Source organism: Artemia franciscana, chromosome 10 (genome assembly GCF_032884065.1).
Source record: "Artemia franciscana chromosome 10, ASM3288406v1, whole genome shotgun sequence".
NCBI classification, from domain to species: Eukaryota; Metazoa; Arthropoda; class Branchiopoda; order Anostraca; family Artemiidae; genus Artemia; species Artemia franciscana.
The window spans coordinates 1,819,470-1,841,646 of NC_088872.1; the positions used below are offsets into that span (position 1 = coordinate 1,819,470).

Genomic DNA, 22,177 nt, shown 5'->3' on the forward strand with positions numbered 1-22,177 from the left:
TAAAAAACAGCCAGCTCTCACTTCACAATCAAAAATCATAGTCCAAGTCATTATAATTCTTATTGCAACATGATGTAAATTTTAACATAAAAAACCTACTGAATTAAAACATTTGTTTTTAATTTTACATATGTAGTTACATGTGTAATGGTTTAATGGTTATATATGTTTGTAAATGTAATCGTACCAACGAAAAACCCAAAACGTTTGAAGTTCATGTGGTGGATTCGTTTTGTTTTTCTTGAAATATTTTCTGAATATCCACATTGTTCTGATTTATAGTCTTAAGAATAAAAATATGAAAGAAAAAAGTTAAAAATATTAAGAAGAGACTATATATTTATTATGAGATAGTATTAACTATAGCCCTTGTTGAAAAAGACACAGATTCGAAAGTTACGTTGAAATGTTTTCAATAAATTCAATAATTTGAAAAAAAACAGGAAAAATAGAAATCATAATAATTTAGATTTCACTTTATATTCACGGTATTGCCGTTGACAGTACTCCTTTGGGCTGGTCTTGAATACGGTTTCCCACCAAAGTTGTCCCATTCTCGTTGGAATTCTATTTCCAAAATCTCTGCTCCTTGTTTTCCTGTAAGCCCGGTCTCATCTAAGCTTAACTCACACATTTGCATGTCATCGCAACCTAGCATAAAAAGAAGATATCAATAGCTTCAGCTTAGTATGTTAGATATACCTCTGTAACTTCATTTTTTGCTAATAAGCTTTTGAGGGTGAGGGGATAAACAATAAACTTATGTGTTACACAACCATTAAAGGCAAAATTTATTTGAATCACAATTGTCAAAGCTATTAAAGAGAAAAGAAGAAGCTACTACAATAGTAAAAGTTAAAATAGAAAGCTATAAGTAATAAGTTGGTAAAACAGAGCTATATATACAAACAAACCTTTAAGACTATATTTATCACCAAAAATAAAAGTAAACCTAACAAAAGTGCTACGTAAAACAAAAATGAAAAAAAGAGAATCTTTAAGGCTATTTAAAGCATAGAATGTAAAGGTAAAGCCATCAAAATATACTTTTTAAGACAAAAATGTAAAGATAAATTAGAATCAATGCTATGTGAAGCATAAAAATCAAAAAGATACATGATAAGCCCAAAATGAATAAATGAGCTAGAATAATTGAAGCTATATAAAACAAAGAAAGCAAAAGTAAATCTATCAAAAGATGTTTGGTACAAAAAAATCAATAAATAAACAAGAATCCGTGAGGATACCTAAGAATAAAACGTAAAAGAAAAAAAAATAGCTGGTAAAGTAAAAATGAATAAATGAACGAGAATCTTTAAGTGGATCTAAGTATGGAAAATATAAATAAAGCAAACAAAAGATACTTCGTAAAAGAAAAAAGAATAATTAACCGAAATTTTTTTTACCAAAAGCTATGTAGAGTATAGAGAGTAAGAGAAAGGCTATTAAAAGATCTTTGGTAAAACAACATTGTATGAATGAGCTAGAGCCTGTAAAGCTATGTAAAGCATAGTAACTAAAAGTAAAGCTGTGGAAAGATGCTTGGTAAAACAACCTGTTAAGCTATCTGAATAACTTGTAGTGAAATGTAGTGAAAAACTGTAGTGAAAAGCTATCAAAAGATTTTTGGTAAAAAAAGTGAATAATTGAAAGAGAATTTCTAATGCCATAAAAATTATAGAAAAGAGTGGTGAAGCTTTCACAAGATAGTTGGGAAATCAGAAATGAATAAAGAACAATAATCTGTAAGGCTATTTACACCATAATGGGTAAAATAAGCTATTAAAACATACTTCTTAAAACAAAATGAGTAAAAGGAAGGACAGTCTGTAAAACTGCAGCTATTAGAAGAAACATGGCAAAAGAAGAACAAATAAATGAACAAAAATCTGTAAAGCTATCTAGATAATTAGAGGTGGGATTAAAGCTAACAAAAGTCACTTGGTAAAAAAGATGAATAACTGAACGAACATTTATGTGGTATCTAAACTATATGCAGTAAAAATAAAGCTATGAAAAGACACATGGTAAAAGAAAAATGAATGAATGAACGAGAATCTGTGAAGCTATGCGAAGTATAGAAAGTAAAGGGAAATCAATCAAATGATACTTGGTAGGAAAAAATTAATAAATGAGCGAGAATCCATAAGACCAAATAAAGCATAGAAAGTAAAGACGAAGCTTTCAAATGATACTGGATAAACCAAAAGTAAATTAAAAACGAGAATCTGCAAGCTAATGTAAAGCATAGTATGTAAAATAAAAACCACCAAAACATATTTAATAACACAGAAATAAATAAATGAACAAGGATTTATAATGCATTGTAAACCATAGAAAAAAAAAACAAACAAAATATACTTGATAAAACAAAAAAGTAAATCAGTGAAAGTGACGCTATTAAAAGAAACTTGGTAAATCAAGAATAAATAAATGAATGAAAATCTGTAAAGCAGTGTAAATAACTGTAGGTGAAATTGAATCTATCAAAATATACTAGTAAAAAAGATGAATAGATGATCGAGAATTTTTAATGCTATTGAAAGCATAGAAATTAAAAGTAAAGCCATCAAAATATATTGGCAAAATAAAAAAGAGTAAACGAAAGAGAATCTGTAAAGCAATTTGAAGCATAGGAAGTAAAGGAAAAGCTATAAAAAAGTACTTGGTAAAATAAAAATAGATGAATGAGCAAGAATCTGAATTACTGTATAAGGCATAGAAGGTAAAGATAAAGCTTTCCAAAAATACTTAGTAAATAAAAAATGAATTGGAAACGAGAATTTATAAGGCTATTTAAAGCATTGTAAGTAAATGAAAAGTGTTCAAAACATTCTTGGTAAAACAAACTGAGTAGATTAACGACAGTCTGAAAAAGTGACGCTTTTAGAAGGAACTTGGTAAAGCAAGAATAAATAACTGAACGAAAGTCTGTAAGGCTATCCAGAAAATCGGAAATGAAATTAAAGCTATCAAAATATAGGTGGTAAACAAAATGAATAATTGAACAAGAATAATTAAATTTTTGTAAGGCCTAGAGAGTAAAGGTAACTGGGAAAAATAAAATGAATAAATGAAAAATTTTGGAAAGCTATCTTAAGCATAGAAAGTAAAAGTAAAGCTATCATAAGACTATTGGTAAAAAAATGAATAAATGAACGGGAATCTGTAAAGTTAGGAAAAGCTTAAAAATCAAAGATAAAACTATCAAAAGATGGTGAACAGAAAAGGAATAAATTAAAAAGAAGCTTTAAAGCTTTGAAAGCATAGAAATTAAAGGTAAAGCTATCAAAAGAAACTAGGTAAAACAAAATAAAGAAAAGAATGGGCTGTGTAACGTTATGTAAACCTAAAGCATAGACAGTAAAAGTAAAGCTGTCAAAACATATTTAATAAAACTTAAATTAATACATGAACAAGAATTTATAATGCATTGTAGACCATAGAAAAAAAACCCATCAAAATATAAATACTAAAACAAATGAGTAAATCTAGGAAAAAATTTGAAATTGAAGCTATTAAAAGATTCTTGGTAAATCAAGAATAAATAAATGAATTCAAATCTGTAAAGCTATATAAACAATTGGAAGTGAAATTAAAGCTATCACAATATACTTGGTAAAAAAAAATATGTTCAAATAAACGAGAATTTGTAATGCTATCTAAGGCATTGAAATTAAAAGTAAAGCTATCAGAAGATTATTGGCAAAATAAAACCGAAAAAACGAACGAGAATCTCTAAAGCTATGTGAAGCATAAGAAGTAAGGGAAAAGCTATCAAAAATACTGTGTAAAATAAAAATAAATGAATGAGCGACAATCAGGGCTACTATCTAAAGCACCGAAAGCAAAGGTAGAGCTTTTAGAAGAAGCTTAGTAATTCCAAAATGAGTTGAAAACTAAAATCTCTATGGCTATTTAAAGCATAGTAAGTGAAAGAAAACCCTTCAAAACCTACTTGGTAAAACAGAAATGAATATATGAACTAAAATTTATAATTGATTGTAAACCATAGAAAAAAGGAATCATAATAAATTTGGTAAAGCAAATGAGTAAATAGAGGAAATATATATCAAAAGTATCACAAGATACTAGGTAAAGCAAAATAAATAAAGGATCAAGACTCTGTCAGGTTATCTACACCTAAATCCTACAAAGTTAAAGTAAAGCTGCCAAAAAGATACTTGGTAAAACAAAAATGAATAAATGAATGAGAATCTGTAAAGCTATCTAAAGCATAAAAAGTAAAAGTAAAGCTAGGATTTGACGCTTGGTACGACAAAAAAAAATGAATACCTTTCTCTAAAGCTATGTAAAAGTATAAGACGTAAAGATAAAGTTATCAAAAGATACTTGGTAAGGAAAAAAGAAATAAATTACCGAGAATCTGTAGAGCTATTCAAAGCATGTACAGTAAAGATAAGGCTATGAAAAAATATCTGGTAGCAACAAAAACGAATGAACGACTGAAAATCCGTAAGGCTATATAGAGCGCAGAAAATTAAGTAAAGCTATCACTTACTTTCTTTGTATAATGTTTTACCAGATACCTTTATGTTGGGTAAAATAAAATTGAAGAAATGAAAGAGAGTATGTAAAAGCTGTGTAAAATAAGATATCTATTTCAAAAAGTTCCCATCGCCAGCTCCAAATGGCGAAATTTGCATATCAGAGTTATAAAAAGCAATACAGGCAAAAAAAAAATCATGAAAAAAAAACAGCAAAGAATAAAGTGGCAAACAGTGTCAAAAAACAATATCAGAATGACAAACCATTCCTTAGTAAAAAATATTAAACTGCAAAATGTGAACAACTTATAAAGGTAGAAACTAAAAAAACTAAAAAAAATATATATATAAGATAATATAAACATTAAAAGATTTATAAGGTCACATATAAACAGGGGAAAGAAACGGGACAAGAAAACGCACATCAAACTTAAATGTCATCAGTACCAAATAATAAAAAAGGAAAACTAGTAGTTTATTTCATCAGTAATAAAGGGGACAAAGTTTCTTTTTTAATCTGGAGGTAAAACAACGAATGGCGGACATTATAGAAACGGGTTCAGAATCAATCCTTTGCAGGCTGGTTCAGGTAGGGAGTGTCTTTTTGGGAAATGTTTTCCGTGCAAGGATTTTTTATTACATTTTTTGGGGCAAAACGGACGCAGAATGTACTCCTCCTGAGCTCGAGTGTTTCCAACCGGGCCTTTTTTTTTAAAAAAGGAATGAGCATGGAACCTTAGTTTCTTTGAAAACTATGAAGACTCTTTGTGTCTTGGATTGAACTAGTTTTTTTCTGATTCTTTACAGGAGATATCAGGATCTCGAACTCAACAAGTAGCCTATATATATGATGCAGGTGGACAAAAGAAGCATAAATCTTATAAGAATTGGAAGGGTTCCCTTAATTTATCTAAGAACTTAAGGTGGAGAATGGACGCTCTACCTATATGAACAATATCTTTAACACATATATCCCACTTTAAATTAGAAAAAATTTGTGCCCCACGTAAGTAAAAGGAGGACACAGAAATCTATGGAGGCATAGAGTTGAGAGAATGTGGTGAAGTTTGGAAGAAAAATATTGTCATTATGGTTTTTAGAGGAATTTAGAGAGATTTTCTCTCATTTCTAAGTCCGCAGTGTTGTCTGCGATATCTTTAATGATTTTCATAGGGTTACTTATTGACTTTGTGGAGCGGGTTTATATAGCAGTTGGCTCATCAACAAATTTCTGTCTTTCAGGAAGTTCTTTAGCAAGGAAATTAATCATAACTTATCATAACATTATATATAACATTATATAACATTATAGATTATAACATAGCAACCAATTTAACCAGAAAAGATTTAAATAACGAATTTAATGACAAGTTTCACATAAGCGTTTAACAATAAAAGGTATCACCTTGAAGTGGTACTATGGGGGCGATTTTTCTGAACTATCACATCAAACATACCACATATTTTCACAAAATAAGGTCCTGGTCAAACAAATTTTATAGGTTTTGGGGTACACCTTTGAAATTTTTCAAGATTATGTCTGGTGTCCGTCAATCGTGTGTATTTTCCTCCGTGCTCTTTATAATTATGCCCTGAGATTTGCATCGGGCTATTGGGTAAAATTAAACAGCAAACAACTCTCCGATCTAGAATTTGCGAACGACGTTGTCCTTCTCAAAGAGTCTAAAGAACGGTTGAAGCAGCTACTTGACACTATCACCGAGAATGCAGAGAATATTGGGCTAAAGATAAAAATTTACAAATCGAAGAGCATGGCCATCACAAGCTTGCCACTTAGTCTCATTGCAAAAACAAGGATCTAGAACAAGTCTAAGAGTTCAAGTGCCTGGGTAGCCGGATTGACTGTGATGGAGAGATTTCAACCGAGATTAAACGAAGAATTGGACAACCTATAGGTGTTTTAACAGATTGAAGCGTATTTGGAGAAGTAAGAAATATTCATAGCAACTGAAGCTTTGACTCTTTAACAGTATTTTAACAATTCTCCTTTACGCAAGTGAATGTTGGAAAATGAACACCCTAGTTGAAAAAAGATCCTCGAATTTGAAAATATGAGCCTCTGAAGAATCTTGAATATATTCTGGCGACAAAAAATTACAAATGCAGAAAAAAGCAGAAAAACAGGTCAACCTCCAGTCATTGAGTTGCTGAAAAGAAGACGGTGGATATACCTAGGACACGTTCTTCGTATGGAAGAGAGTTGCCTTCCTCGAATAACGTATGAATGGAAGCCAGACGGTAGAAGAAAGTGAGGCCAACTTAAAAATACATTGAGACGGACATATGACTAAGATTTGAGGACGGTTGGTACCTCACTATTACCTGAATGTTAAAACCTCATCGCTGCAGCACCAATACCGGACAAAGGGAGAGATTTGGTCGACGCCCTATTCACCAACGATGGCAATGGAGGAACTAAGGTCTAAGGTAAGGTACACTTGGCTAAATAGTAACCGAAACAACAAAAAACTAAATTTTGACATCAATGATCCTAAATATACAAGATGTATTACGTTTAATATTACCCATCAAACGTTACAAGCCTTTGAAAATTAGCCTGAGTTTCAAAAAAGGAGGAATACCCCCTAAAGTCAAGAAATATAGATGAAAATTGCACCATCAGATTCAGCGTATCAGAGAGTCCTATTGCAGAGGTTTCAAGCTCAAATTTTCAAATGCCATGGCTAGCCAGGCAGTTAATGATTAATAAGGTCAATTAGTGTTTGCTGACATAAATTAGCAATCATATAAAAATGATTTTCAGATAATAAAACAAAAAGTAGTTTTCATACACAGTCCTCAATCATAAGGCTTGTCATAAGATTTGAATATTTTGAGTATATCCAATTAAACATTTCGTGGTAACAAGCTTTAAGTAAAGAACAACTTGGCTAATTAGTAACCGAAATTTTGAAAAACCAAATATTGACATCAATATACACATATAAAAAAACCTTTTTATCTGATTCCAAATATATAAGATTCTTTACGTTTAGCCATCAAAAGCTAAGAAACTGAGTAAATTAGCCTTTGTTTCAAAAAAGGGGGAATACCCCCTAAAAAGAAATCTTAATGAAAATCGCACATCAGATTCAGCAGAAAAATATATTGCAGAGGTTTCAAGGTCGGGTCGGCAAAATTGTGGAATTTTGTTTTTAATTCCCAAAAGAAAGATTAGGCTATAGATGCGTGTTCATTTTTTTTTATTTGTTTTTTTTTTATCCCAGAGGTGATATTATTCAACCAATGGTTCTAAAATACTAGGAAAGGGCTAATTCAAGAATCCTAATAAAAAAGGGCCCTTTAGGTGCCCAATAGATTGAGCGTCACCTAGCCCCCTCCTACGACTCTTTTCTCCAAAGAGTTGTCCGATCAAATTTTACAATAAGCTTTTACTCTGCATAGTTAAATGGTCCAACAACTATGGCTTTTAAGGGAACATAACCCCCCAAATCCCCTGGGCAAAGTCCCTAAGGTATAAAATTTGCCCAGCATTAGCGTATAGTATTTGTTCTTGGGTAGTTTCCAGACGTTTTTCGGTTGGGGGGGGGGGGTTCTGCAGAGGATTCTCCACGAAAGGAATTTTCCGGGAGCAGGAAATTTTCTGTGGGATGAAATTTTCAGGAGAAATTCAAAACTTGTAGACCTTGCCAGAATTCCTATACAAATTTTTTTTTTGGCTTATTATCTCTTTATCGCCTCAATTTTACATCTGAGGATATTAAGGGTAGTTGTGAGAGGAAAATTGTCACCAAGCTGTAATTAGCTGGAGAATCTTTTCCTTGTGAGGGCGCTCTCCACGGAAAAAAATTTTCATGGGGGAACTTACCGCGGGAAAACTCTCCCTGGAGGAGTTTTCAACCGAATAACCTTCCACTGGAAAAGGGAAATTTCAGAAAAATATAAAAATTGGAGGAATTCCCGTCGTGATTTGGAGAACAATCAGAAATTAAAATCATTTTCTAATAAAAGTGTGCTAAGAAGGATTTTTCAGGTGGAATCATCTGGAAGTCATTTATTCGGGTGTAATTTTCAGGAGGATTTCAATTTCTGATGTGGAATTCTTCTGGATAGAGCGGGGTATTTTATACAAGAAGAACTTTCCATGGAAGTATTTTCCAAAAGTGAGAGAGTTTTTCACGAAGGAAATTCAGATTCTTTGGTATTATTTAAGAAACGACCAGACTTTTTTTTTACTTTTTTTGTTTACATAATAAACAAAATATAAACTATTACAGATATAAATCACCATGCTAGGGAAAAATTTAATTTTTCTAACGCGTAGCGATTAACTACACAAACATTCCTAAGGAAATCCTAAACTAAAAATAATAAAAAAAAAACACATAAATGTTTCTAGAAACATCCTACACTAATTAAAATATTAACGAAAGGGAAAAAAAGACAATCACCTTCTGTCAATTACCCCCAGGGTAACAACCCTCATCCAAATAAAACTTCTTCCACCTCAACCCCTTCAACCCACTCCTCCCTCCAGCCCTATAGCCCACTCTAACCCGCCTCATATAAAAAAACCACTTTCCCAACAAATATTCTTTTAATCTACCTATGTCTACCTACAGAAATTAAATTAGAAAAACTTAATTAAAAAACAATTCAGCCTCGGTTCTATACATAAAAATATACATGAGCTAATATGACATTACCTTTAACCAACAATACTGGAGTCTTATCCAGATAGATCTCTATTTGTCTAGCAATCCAAGGCCCGTCAAAGTGAGCATACCACCATCCCTTCGGCTTGCTGTTTAGATCCTCAAAGGGGATTCGAAAGTAACGCTGTTCATTGATTTTAGATGGGGATGGGTCTTTTGGTGGTACAACAGACATAGAGGCTGAAAAATAAACGTATTTATTCACAGTCCAAATTGATATATGGCACTCTTATTTTTATTGTACTGCTTTTCAGATGTTTATCCTTGCTTCATGTTTTGTAATTAAAAAAACTGTAGTCATAGCTCGATTTCATTGGAGAATCAGATCACTTGGAAAAAGATGGGGGGGGGGGTAAATTACAAAGTCAAAGCTTACGTGTTCGCAAAGGGGAGAGCGTCTGTGAGATCATCAAAATGTTGCTTTCAATCAAGAATTTTTTCTGAGAGAGTGGATCCTTCAGAGTAATGTTTTTTTCAAGATGTTTGCACATGTTTTTATGCACTAATTTTTTTATTTAGGGAGGAAGAATGGCAATGGACATTAGACAATTGTGCTTTAGATGCAAATTAATCATGATTTCATCCCTCGGTAAAACACATAATTTTGTTGCACCAAGAAAGGAAACTCTTCCAGTTACATGTTTTTCTCCTAAAGTAATAAAATTTTAAACTTTTTTTTACTTTCTAAAATTGGTTATACCAGCCATTAGAAAATATATACTCGTACTGTGTTTTATTTTTTTGGGCGGGGGGGGGGGCATTTTGATGAATTTGAAAAATAGACTGACTATTAGAAACAGCTTTTACGTAGCTAAAATGAAAAAATAAGCAATCAGAAAAATTCAGGCTACATTTTTTTCTTTTTTCTATCTTTAGCTTATAAGTAAAATATAGCATTATCGCATTCATGGTGTCTGATTTTTTGTATTTATGGTTGTTTTCTGAAATGAAAGTCCTTAAGTGAGCTTAAAATTGATGTTCCAGATAAAAATAGCGATGAAGGTCAATATTGGCTAAGGTATTTAGAATTGGAAGAAATGTCACCTGCACTTTCTACAACATTCATCAATTAATATTTTCAGTAACAAGTGATTTTAGTAGCTTGGTATCGGACATATAAAAAAAGGTAACGATTACGTGTCCTAGCCCCAATATCATCATTTCCATGTTGTACTAATAATTTACAGTATTGCTTACAAAATCTGCAAGTTTTTAATTTGTATTTTTGATTTAAGCACCTCTCCCATCCTAAGATAAAATGCTTAGCAAGTGCCCACTGCGGGCGAAAACTTTTACAATTATAAATTTTACACAACTCTTTGGTATTTTAATGAGATTCTTTAACTTTAAGCAACAGCAATATCCTTACACTTAAGGCTTACCCTTAAGGGTCCAATATACAACATAGGGTTCAAAGACGATCTCTTTCCACCCCCTTCTTTGCAAATTAGTATGTTGTGTTTTCACACGAATGCAAATGAAATTGGCAGGCCCTAACCGGGCACGGATCTAGAGCCTTAATTTTGGAGGGGCAGCAGTGCCAAAAGGAGAAAGTGGAGCATCCTTCCCTCTATAATTTTGATTAAAATAATTGAATTAAGGCGTAACGTAACTCAGCAGTGTATCAACTGGTTCACTTTGTCTCTTGCGCAAAGCGTTGGGAAGAAAATTCGTTTGGTAGGTGCGATCACCCTCACTGCCCCCTTCCCTGCATCCGTGCTTGGTCTTAGAGTTTCCTTTAAATGTTAGAAAAGGAGTCACGAGCGGAAAAGTGAGAATTAGAAGTGGAGTATTCGAAGTGGAATCCTTTAAATGAAGCTAACCATTTTATCGACGAAATCTACTGTCACACAATAAAAGATACAATCTAAAAATTATGTTTGCGACTGCTCGGTTTGTGCTATACATGTACTATAGCGTACACAAACTGAGATAATCATTCATGACAGCTGTAGCAGCCTCAATTTTTCAGAACATCTTAAGGCAGTATATTCTCTGTGACCTGCGCAATCCATACATTTAATCGCTGCATTTTAACTGACGAGACCCTTGACCATATACCGTCCACAACCACGAGTCCCAGCATTAAGGCTAATGACTGGCGTCAAAATTCAGCCATACTTTTGTCATAAAGGTTGAATATTATTTTCTGAAATAAGTTTTTAACAAAACAAAATTATCTTTTTATTTGAAACAAAACAGTTAAGTGAATTTTCATGGAAAATGCAAGACAGTGGACAAAATAAGAGTAAGATTTGCCTTTGGGCTATCATCTGCCTAATTAGTGACGGCCCTGTGGATTTCCTGAGGTCCAGAGCCGATACTCCTTTCTTCGTTTATTGACGAAAAAGTTGAACGTCGACTCTTTCAAGATACATTACGACAAAGGGATTGTTTTCTAAGATACGCAGGCGGCTGTTACTTCAAAAACCAGCGCAATCCCCGTCAAATTAGGATTTTTTGGGATTTTATGCAATAGAGTTCTGTTGTTATGTTTAAAAACCTTCAGGCTCCTCTCTCAAGTAAGGGCATAGTCCTTATATCATCCCAATATTTTAATGCTTTTCCTTCATTTCGTGTCAGCAAATAACAGATTTTTCCACCATTTTTTATGACCAGAACCGCTGGAGAGACTATTAATTTTCCTATGAAAAAAGGCTAATTGCTATACAGCTTTTTCTAGAAAAACAGAAGCGTCACCTGCTATTTTTCTAGCGAGAACAAAGTAATTTTCTTTTGTCTCTGGTGGTATAAAAAGGGTGCTAGAAACTAGGGTACTAGAACTAAGACTACAAGACTGATGATATTCCCCATCAGTCTTAGATAATATTTTGAACGTACCACATAAAGATTTTCTAGAAACAGATATATCTTAATGATATTAACAGGTAAGTCTCTTTCTATACCCTCCTTCCACCAAACAGATGAGCATACCCAACCTTAACCTAATATAATTCTCTATATTAGATAAACATAAAAAACCTCATTCCTGCTATTACACGATTCTCAAAATGATAGAATTACCTAACTTTCTTGCAAAATTCCATAAAACGCTGTTGAGCCGCTTTCAAGCAAGTTTCCAAAAAGACATAAGCACCTGCATATGTTAAGCCGTTAATGACGCCTTTCCATAATTTAAAGGATTAATTTCCACTGAACAGCTGTTCTTCTGATAATTTTGTCAGTAAGATTCCTACCAGTAGGTAAATTTGAACACTTTGTGTTCAAATTTGCATGTAAATCGCAAACTGGGATGTTAGTGCTAAACAAAATCCTCAATTTTAGTGTGAAATGCTCCCAAAAAATGTAAATTTTCTAGAAATTAAAGAAAGGGGTGGATAATATTCTTTCATTATGGTAATGAAAGTAGCAAAAACGTTAATTTATGAAAATGATTTCAGATTATTTGAGAGCTCCTTCTTCGGAAACGGGCCAGATGTAACCCTGAAGTTTCTTGATTGTATGGCCCTTTCTTTTGGCATGTTCTATTATCAAAATTTCTCATAAAATTTAAGTTTATATGCTTTTCACTATCTCGAAAAAAAAGATTAGGGGGGAAGAATTAGACGGGGTCTACAGATTTTCTCTAGGAAGGTACTATGTAGTATATACCAGGATTATTTTATAGCTTTTGAAGGAAATAACTTTAAATCCATGTACTCGGATCCAAACAAAACCCTGTATTCTCAGTCGATTATTCCATTGTGGGCTGAATTTCGACTTCTTAACCTGGAATCGAAGCACTAAAATCTTAGACGGCTAAATAATGGCAAATCTATTAAAACTTCTACTTTACTTTTCATAGTACTTTACTTCACTTTTAAAAGTTTCTTTTACTCTCCTGAACAACTACTTTTAAACTTAAATACCTGCATTGAAAGTTGACAATTTAAGTAGGAGAACGAAGATTTCTGACAATAATAAAGAAGGGAGAAACAAAGAAGGCACCAGGGGATTTTTCAGAATGTTCTTCCATTACATTTAAAAGCACTTGTATAAAACTTTTAGACCTCCAATGTTATCTTTTAGCATATTATAGAGAGAATAAAAGCATAAACTTTAATTGAGGATTAAAAATCTTAGGTAAATTTTAGATTCTATTTTTGATTAGTTGAATTCCTTACTTTAAAAAAAAAATGTTATGTGGAAATTTTTTTTTCTTTATCGTCGTGGAGAGTGAAAACTATGGTTTTTTAGCATGGATATAGACAGTTGGGTGTGATAGGGGGTGATTTAAATTAAAGTCGGGGACCTGTTGAAAATATACGTTAGTTGTTAACTTCATGAAAAATTAAACTTCCTTTCTATTTAAGGAAAATTTTGACCAAATGCTTTTCTCCTCCACAACAGGCAAGCTGTTCCACCTAGATATGGCGGCGGGAATGAAGGCACTTCTGCCACGCAAGGCCATGATATGGCCTCTTTAAGACTTTTGGTCATTGTGTTTGCCAGCCGATTGAGACCATCAACCGCCATAGAAGGCCATGATTTTACTCCTTTGGCTCCCGAACCCCATTCCAATAAAGCTGTTGGACCTTCTACAGTTCTCAAGCATGACCGTGATGCGCCCCCTTTGGCCCTCAATATGCAAGCTGCCGATCTTAACGTAAGTGTACATTCTTTGATATATATTACCTGTAAACAACTTACCGCTTTGCATACCTAATATACGTTCGTGTTCAGACTAAAAAATGGATAAATAACTAAGATGTAGGGAGTCCTGTTCGCTGCCTCTGCGAGAAGGTTTTCATGGTATTGCTCTATGCTAAAAACGATTTATTCTTTTCAGCCTAATAAAGGCTTTGAAGGACTTTTCGCTAGTATTTAACGCTAAAAACGTATTTTAATGTGAGATAAATTTCTCAGACTATTAGAATATTGATGATATTACCCATCTTTAAAAAGTAACACATTTCTTTTAGTTTACTATAGGGGGTCCCCTGTCAATAATTTTGAGGGAAGACCCCAGGGACATATCTAAAAATGACATTCTTATGGGTTAAAAAAGAGAATAGCTAGGACCTTTCTGCTTCCAGATATAATGTATTTTAGTGTTGGAAACTTAACGTTCTACTGTTCCCTCTAAGAAGAGAAATTTAAGGGCATTGCCAAATGTGTTTTTATTACAATGAAAATACACCTTTCTTTTCCAGTTAATAAGGGGCCCCTGGCCCGTTAGTTCTGAAGGGTCTGAGTATCCTTAGATTAATATCCTTTTTCAGAAAAATATTTTATTTCACTGCTGAAACTCAAAATTTCTTCAACGGATTAAGGATTTTTATTATTCTTTCAGGCTGCACCAGAAATGCCTGTATGGATCAAAGATCTGCTGAAAAATTCTATTGGTGAAGAACCCCTGAAAATGGACACAACCTTCCCCCACCCCGTAAGTGCTTGAGACTTTAGAACAATATAATTTCTGAAATGTAAAAAGGGCACACTCTACCCATGTTTATATGGTAACTTTCGATGTTAAATTCTTAAATGGTAAGATGGGAGGTATGGACCCGAAGGGTACTTTTGGCTGTCAATGTATGGTCTTTAAATCAATAGTTGGTAGTCTGGTCTCAATACATCTTGAGAATCAGTTTGGGACCATGAATGATATAATTACTGGCTATCACAACTTACTAGTGTTGTCCTTCTAGATATGAATATTCCCTTTTCAGTATAAGCAATTGTTCCAGTCAGAGCCTTCTATAAGCTTTACAGCCTAATGTAAATTTTTTCACTAGATGAAATCAAGAGTGTTTTAATTAGTTAATAAGCTTGGATAATTTTTCAGGCTTACGTACCAGTATTTCAAGGGGCCTAAAACATCTATGAAGATATCGAGTAGTAAATTGACTTGGAGCAGGTTCCAGAGAATATTGAACTTGAGGGGGGTCTAATTGTGAGGGTAAACCCAATTAATATAGCTCTCCCTATGTTTGATTGAGATGGGTTTGTGCGGGATCTCAGCCTCAATAAGGATTATGAATTGGTTGATCACCTATCGGCGAACGATGTGGAGAAAATTTCCGCCCAAAAGAGTCATAATCATGAGGGGGCTAGAACAAAGTTGAAGCGGGTCACTCCCTGTATTGGCCGATTTTTGCCTGGCTGATACCACTTTATTTAATATTTTGTTTTTCAAGCTGTTTTTGGAGACCCATTCAATAATTTTGCAAGTACTAATATCCATACGGATCCAGTAGACGTAGCATAATCCTATTTCAACAAGATTCGGACTCTTTTTAATCGACAGACTCAGGAGGCAGGGAGGAGACAGCAATAAAGCATCCATCTCTCAAAAAAAAAATCAATGAAAAAGTCGGATGATGTGTACTTGCATTACCTACGAACAGAGATGCTGACACTTCACCCTGGCTTGCATAATTTTGAGGGCGGGGAGTAATATATTCATTGAGGGCACCGTCCTTTGAATTGGTTAAACATTGGGTAAGGTTTCTTTATCAACTTGCCAGTTAACCTACCAGTGAACCTCATGCAATGGGATATTTCTTTCCTATTCCACATATTAGTCGGGTTCTAAGTCAAGGGAACAAGTATATTTTATTTCATAATTGTCCAAGTTTTCTTTCTAGAGTCCAAACAGAAATAAAATTAACAAACCACTTGAGGCACTGCAAGAGCAATGGGTATCAGTCCTTGGAGACAGTTTTGGCAACAATACCATCTTGTGGCTTAAGAATGTTTAGAATTTGTTCTTGCAGAACAATATAAAATCTACACTCATGGATTTGTTTAATCCATCAAAGTCAAATCATATTAAAGAACACGAAGCCGTTGCGTTCTCTAATGGGCATGCTCAAAGCGACTCAAGCAATACCATGCCTTTGGTAGAGGTATTTGAGAAAATGGGTGGGAAAGAATTTGTAGGTGCAGCTATGGTTGCACTTATTAAAACAGCTAATAAGTCAACTTCACGGATGCTCAACATAAATAATTCAATCACTATCACCCGAAGACGATTTGGTCATTAAAAATAGATATGTGATAGATTTGTACGAAAAATTTGTTGAAGGTATTACAAAAATGTCAGGCCGTAACTATAACCATTTATGTGATCCAATTTTATCAGGAAGGAGTAAGTTTCATGACCCAGCACATAAATCTTGTAATTTATTCATTAAACAACAATAATTTCTACCGGTTTACATGCGAAATTCCAACTATGATTTGAAAGTTACATTACCCGCGTCAGTATATTTGCAGAAAGGCTAAGTTTTAGATGGCACAAGAATAGATAGGTCTTTTTCATATTGCTTCATACCCAAATCGTCTGAAAAGTAGCTGCTCTTAGAATTCAAATGGAAAATTATTGAAAATGGTAATAAGCACTTATATAAGATCCGTTTTTAGATTCCTATTGTTTTTTCCCGAGTTTGTAAGTCTACTCATTCATGTAGAGAAAGGTGACGATTTTAATGGCTTCCTTCTCCTCAAACAGCACTTTTGAGATGAAGAAATGTAGAATTTATTAACTTGTAAGAAAATTTGTCCATTTGAGTAGTACAACTCCACATCAAGACTACGTAAGAAAAATTGCCACCTATCAAAGTGTTTTTTTATTTAATTCACGATTGTCAATGCACCAATGCCGACTACGAATTACCTAAGAAGTTTGAGCTAACTGAGGGTGTAAAAATGGGGCAAATTATTGTAAAATGTACCAGACAAGTGATGAATTGACACTGTTGGATATTGGCTGTGTAAAAACACGGATAAAATTTAAGAGGAATTTGGTTTATATTAGGCGTAGTATTTTTTGAATGCTCCTCTGGCTCAGATTTAATTCTTAAAATCAGAAATGGAAAAAAGGTGTGATCACCGAGGTGGATCAGTACTTTTTCATAGAGACCTATACAGAGACGGTATGTTCTCCACAGGGACCATATCCTGAAAACCGACTCAACTGGACAACACACCGGTGAAAAGTCAAAAGTCGTTTTCCTAGATATGAACATGAACTCCCTTTATATGTTGGCAGTGCCTCACTTCTCTTTGTCTTGTGGGAAGTAAAAATTAATAGACAATTCATCTGCAGTAAGTTTCCCCAAACTTCCACTGTTGAGAACAATGGACCACAAGGGTTGTTCTTCGAAATTGATGTGGAAACAGTGGAACATCATGACTCTATAAGGGACTTTGTTTCTCTGTGCATAAATAGACCCTTGCCTAGGGATTCATTGAGTCCGTATACTTTATCTTCAGTAGAGCATGGGGGTTTACACTGGACCCCTTCAAATCAAAAGCTTATTGCCAACCTTCGCCAGAAACAGAATATAGCTGTACATCACGTTCTTTTGTGATGGATGATGGCCAACGGTTTAAATGTCAAAAAGATTCATATATCCTTCTAATTCGATCAAAAACCATCTATGAAGACTTTTGTTTATTCCTTTGTCAGCAAACGATCTGAGGCAAAAACGAAATTAGAAAAGAGAAACTTTAATCTTATTTTAAATTCACCCTTTGATAAAATGTGCGAGAGTGTGGGCAATTGGAGTAGTTGTGACGTAAGCCACCAAAAACAATGTGCCCAAAACATTTCAAATCCAAATTTCAAATCGTTCACGATCATAGACTCCAATATGGTCCTTTTACATAGGAAAAAAGAGGTTTAATATTAAATAAAAATATTGCTGCTGGCATTGCCAATCTTAGAAATTTAAAAAAATCTCATGTTAGAATTTTTTATGTTGGAAAGTAAAAACTGAAAATTTATTAAATAATTCGGAAAATGGTAAGTATATTACCTTATGAATGGACTACACAAACTGGATTGAGTCCATTCACCTGGAGCTAGTAAAGTGCCAGGTCCCAAAGAAGTTACTATTTTTTAAATCCGAGACGAGGAGCGACATGGTTTCCAATGGTTCGTTTTCAGGTCCAAAGGTATACTGTTTGCTAACGCACAAAAAGGATACCAAAAAGTCTTCAAAGGAGCAAGTTCCTCCTTTGTAGAGGAAGACATCGATCTGAGTGTTTATAGGAACTGTGTAGAGAATATTCTAATTCCGAAGGCAAGGGTCATGATGATTTGCTCTTTAAAGTATAGAAACTACACAGTTCGAGTAGAGAAAAAAAGGTATATCATACAAATCGAAAGAAATCTAGGTCCGTGCAGACGGTATGGAAGTGCTACCACAATTTCATTACGTTACTTCAGATCAAAACATTTGTGTAAAGTACAGACTTCGTGTCGGTCTGGAGAAGGCCCAATAGCTGGTGGGAAGTGTGTTCTTTTTTCTCAGTCTCTATCCCTGACTGTCTCCAGCTCAGCAGTATATTTTATATTCGTTTTTCTATTGTTTTTATAAGTATTGTTTTTTATATGAAGTGTTTTTTACATGGTTTTATTTATATATTTTATTTATATATTTATTCTTGCATAAAGCAAAATCGTAGCTTCAAAAAATTGTTTAATATTGCACTGATATTCCTTACCATAACCGGACGGTCCCAGCCCTCAGCCGATATGTCTTGCTTCCACACCAGCTAGGCCGCTCGCAGCAATCGCTGCGCTGGCGGGTTTGCATGTCAAAATGCCTTTTTAATCTCCATTTAAATATATATTCAAGTAGTTATTTTATGTTGTTTTTAATGTTTATGCTAATATGTTCAAGTGCTTCTTTCAAGTTATTTTTCAATGTGCCTATGTAAATATGTTTTGTAGTACTTTTATTTGCATTAAAGAAACCATGTATTTTATTTTTTGAGTATTTATTCAAAAGATTGAGCTTAGGTTTGGTCTGTTGTATTTTGTCAGCGAGAGGAAAAATATTTACAAATTTAAAAATAAATTACGATCATTCCTTCGCGAACTTTCAATGTCTGACAAAACAACACTCTAAACGAAAATGATTCAAAATCATGATAAAATATTTTTAGAAAATCCTAAAAACAAATATTGTTGCTATAGTGTATAGAAAGAGCCCTATGATAAAATAAAGACTATTGCACCAGACATAAAATTCATATGGGACTCAACGTGTTTAATACTATTGAACCAGACTTTTGGGTGATTACTGATGACTTAGCCGAACCCCTTGAAAAATTGTCTCAGGAGATTTTACTGTTATTTACGGTACGGTCTCATCGTGAAACAATTTTCATAACCATTGTTTTCCATAATCTCTTTCATCAGAGTAAATGTTTGAGAATGCTTGTATTGAATGGTACTTAATATATCATCAATAGGGTTGTTCACAAATCAGATAGAGAGAGAGAAAGACACTGGTATACTTAAAAACTATCAAAGCATAGCTAAATTCAGTGCTTTACAAATTTTTACATTGTTCACAATTCAGAGAGAGAGAGAGAGAGAGAGAGAGAGAGAGAGAGAGAGAGAGAGAGAGAGAGAGAGAGAGAGAGAGAGAGAGAGAGAGAGAGAGAGAGAGAGAGAGAGAGAGAAAGAAAGAGAGAGAGAGAGAGAGAAATTGGTATACTTAAAAACTACCAACGCCTAGCTAAATTTAGTGTTTTACAAATTCTTACATTTAAACAAAGTCAAACAATACATCTCAGCATTGAAAATCGGTGGGAAGAAAGGCGCAAATGACTTGGCGTAACGAATAGTTCGTAATTTATGGGGTAAATATTTATTTTTTAACCGAAATCGACAATTGGGAGGGGTGGGTTCGATTGGTGATTGAGTTATTGGTGACTAATATTTGCCTGGAAACTACTACTACTAATAACTCACTGCAGCACCAAGCCGCCTGAGGCCAACACAGCTACGTACGCTCCTCCTCCAACCTAATCTATTTAAAGCCTCCCTCTTTACACCCTCCCAGGAAGTTCCCATTTCCTTTAAATCCTTATTTATGACATCCTCCCAACCCAGACAAGGACGACCTGCTTTCCGTGTAGCCCCAGACGGTTGGCCAAAAAGGACAATCTTCGGTAATCTGTCATCCTTCATCCGTAGAACGTGGCCTAGCCATCTCAACCTTTCTTTCATTATAGCCCCAGAAAGCGGGATTGAACCACACTTTTCGTACAACCTACTGTTTGAAATACGGTCAGTCAGCCGGGTACCCAGAACAATCCGTAGGCAATTTCTCTGGAAAACATCTAGTAAATTTTCATCTGCTTTTCGGAGTGTCCATGCTTCAGAGCCATATTTGACCACTGTCATCACTGTAGCTTCCAATATTCTAATCTTGGTTTGTAGGCTTATCTTTCTATTCTTCCAAACTTTTTTTAACTTTGAAAAAACACCCTGAGCTTTAGCTATTCTACTTTTAACATCTTCACTGCTCCCACCATCTTTACTAATAATACTACCAAGGTAACTGAAGCTCCCAACCTGATCAATCTTTTCGTTACCTAAGGTCACCTGTTCATCTTCACTTATTCCTAACCTTAGTGACTTAGTCTTCTTAACATTAATTTTCAAGCCTATTTTAGCACCCTGAACTCGTAAAACCTCTAAAAATTCATTCATTTTGCTCACACTTTCATCTAATATGCTTAAATCATCAGCATAATCTAAGTCCAGGAGCGTTCTTCCTCCCCATTTGATTCCATGGTCTCCAATTGCCTTTCCTGTGCTCCTTAAGACGAAGTCCATCAAAATGATCCATATAAAGGGGGATAGAACACAACCCTGCTTAACTCCTGATTTAATACAAAACCAGTTGCTAACCTCATTTCCTACCTTAACCGCAGCAGTATTATTCTCGTATATAGCGCAAATCACTTTAATGTATTTTCCTGGTATACCATATAACGATAAGACCTTTGTTAACGCTGTTCTATCAACAGAATCGAAAGCTTGCTCATAATCGATAAAACTAAGGACCAAAGGTGTTTGACAACGAAGGGACTTCTCAATTATTAACCTAAGAGTGAAAACATGGTCGACACATCCTCTACCTTTTCTAAAACCGCATTGTTCTTCCCTTAAAACTTTGTCTACAGCATGTCTCAGTCTAAAAAGTATCATATTACTCAGTAATTTGCTACCTACAGAGACCAGACTAATGCCTCGATAATTCCGACATTCACTCTTGTCACCTTTCTTATACAGTGGTTTAATTAAGGTTTTCCTAAAATCATTGGGTACTTCCCCTTTTTCAAAAATCATGTTCATAATCTTCAGTAGCTTATTCCTAACCTCAGAGCCACCATATTTAAGGAACTCATTAATCATACTATCAGCACCTGGGGTCTTATTATTTTTTAATCCTTCTAGTACTGTCGCTAATTCTTCCTCACTAAACAAATCTTCCTTCACATCCAAGGTATCACAAACTTTTTCATTTTCATCTATATCTTTTCCTGCAACTGTATCTCGGTTTAGCACATTCTCAAAATGTTCCACCCATCTTTCTTTAACTTTTTCCTTATCACTAATTGTGACCCCATTTCTATCTTTAACTGGGACTAGTCCGGATCGGCTACTCCCTTTCAATTTATTAACATGCCAGTATAATATTTTACTATTATGCCGTCTAGCCGCATCTTCCAGATCCTCAGCAATTTTATCCATCGCCTCCATTTCACATCTCCTTAGTTCATATTTTAATGCTTTCTCCACTTTCTTTACATTCCTTTTGTTTTCATACGACCTATCGCTCAGATAATTCTTATACAAACCCCTTCTACTCTCTATTAAACCTAAAGCTTTTTCACTAATATTCCTAGTTGCTGTCTTAGCACTCTTCCCTAGGACACCATCAGCAACTTCACAAATTGTTTTTCTGAAATTATTCCATCCATCTTCCACATTGTCAAATTTTAAACCCTCAAGTTTAGTACTCAACTGTTCCTGGAATTTTTTTCTCAAATTTTCATCCTGAAGTCTACCAACATCATAACTTTCCGGGAGGGAGTTACTCTTCCGAAATTTCAGCTTTAAATTAACCTTAGACACTACTAGATGGTGATCTTTACTTTTAACATCAATAACGGCACTCCTATACACCCTAGTATCTTGTATTGATCCTGCTAGTCTTCTGT

General features: G+C 34.2%; 1 protein-coding gene across 3 annotated transcripts in view; it reads right to left on the reverse strand.

The window, feature by feature from the left end:
• Positions 1 to 396: 396 nt before the first annotated feature.
• LOC136031644 (myosin heavy chain 95F-like) overlaps positions 397 to 22,177 on the reverse strand; it is a 97,216-nt gene continuing 75,435 nt past the window's right edge. For all 3 annotated transcript variants that reach the window (XM_065711294.1, XM_065711295.1, XM_065711296.1), the window contains exons 6-7: positions 9,197 to 9,385; positions 397 to 651 (exon numbers count right to left, since the gene is read on the reverse strand). In XM_065711294.1, coding sequence (XP_065567366.1) covers positions 473 to 651; positions 9,197 to 9,385 — 368 coding nt within the window. In that variant the 3' untranslated portion in view covers positions 397 to 472. The remainder of the gene's footprint in view (positions 652 to 9,196; positions 9,386 to 22,177) is intronic.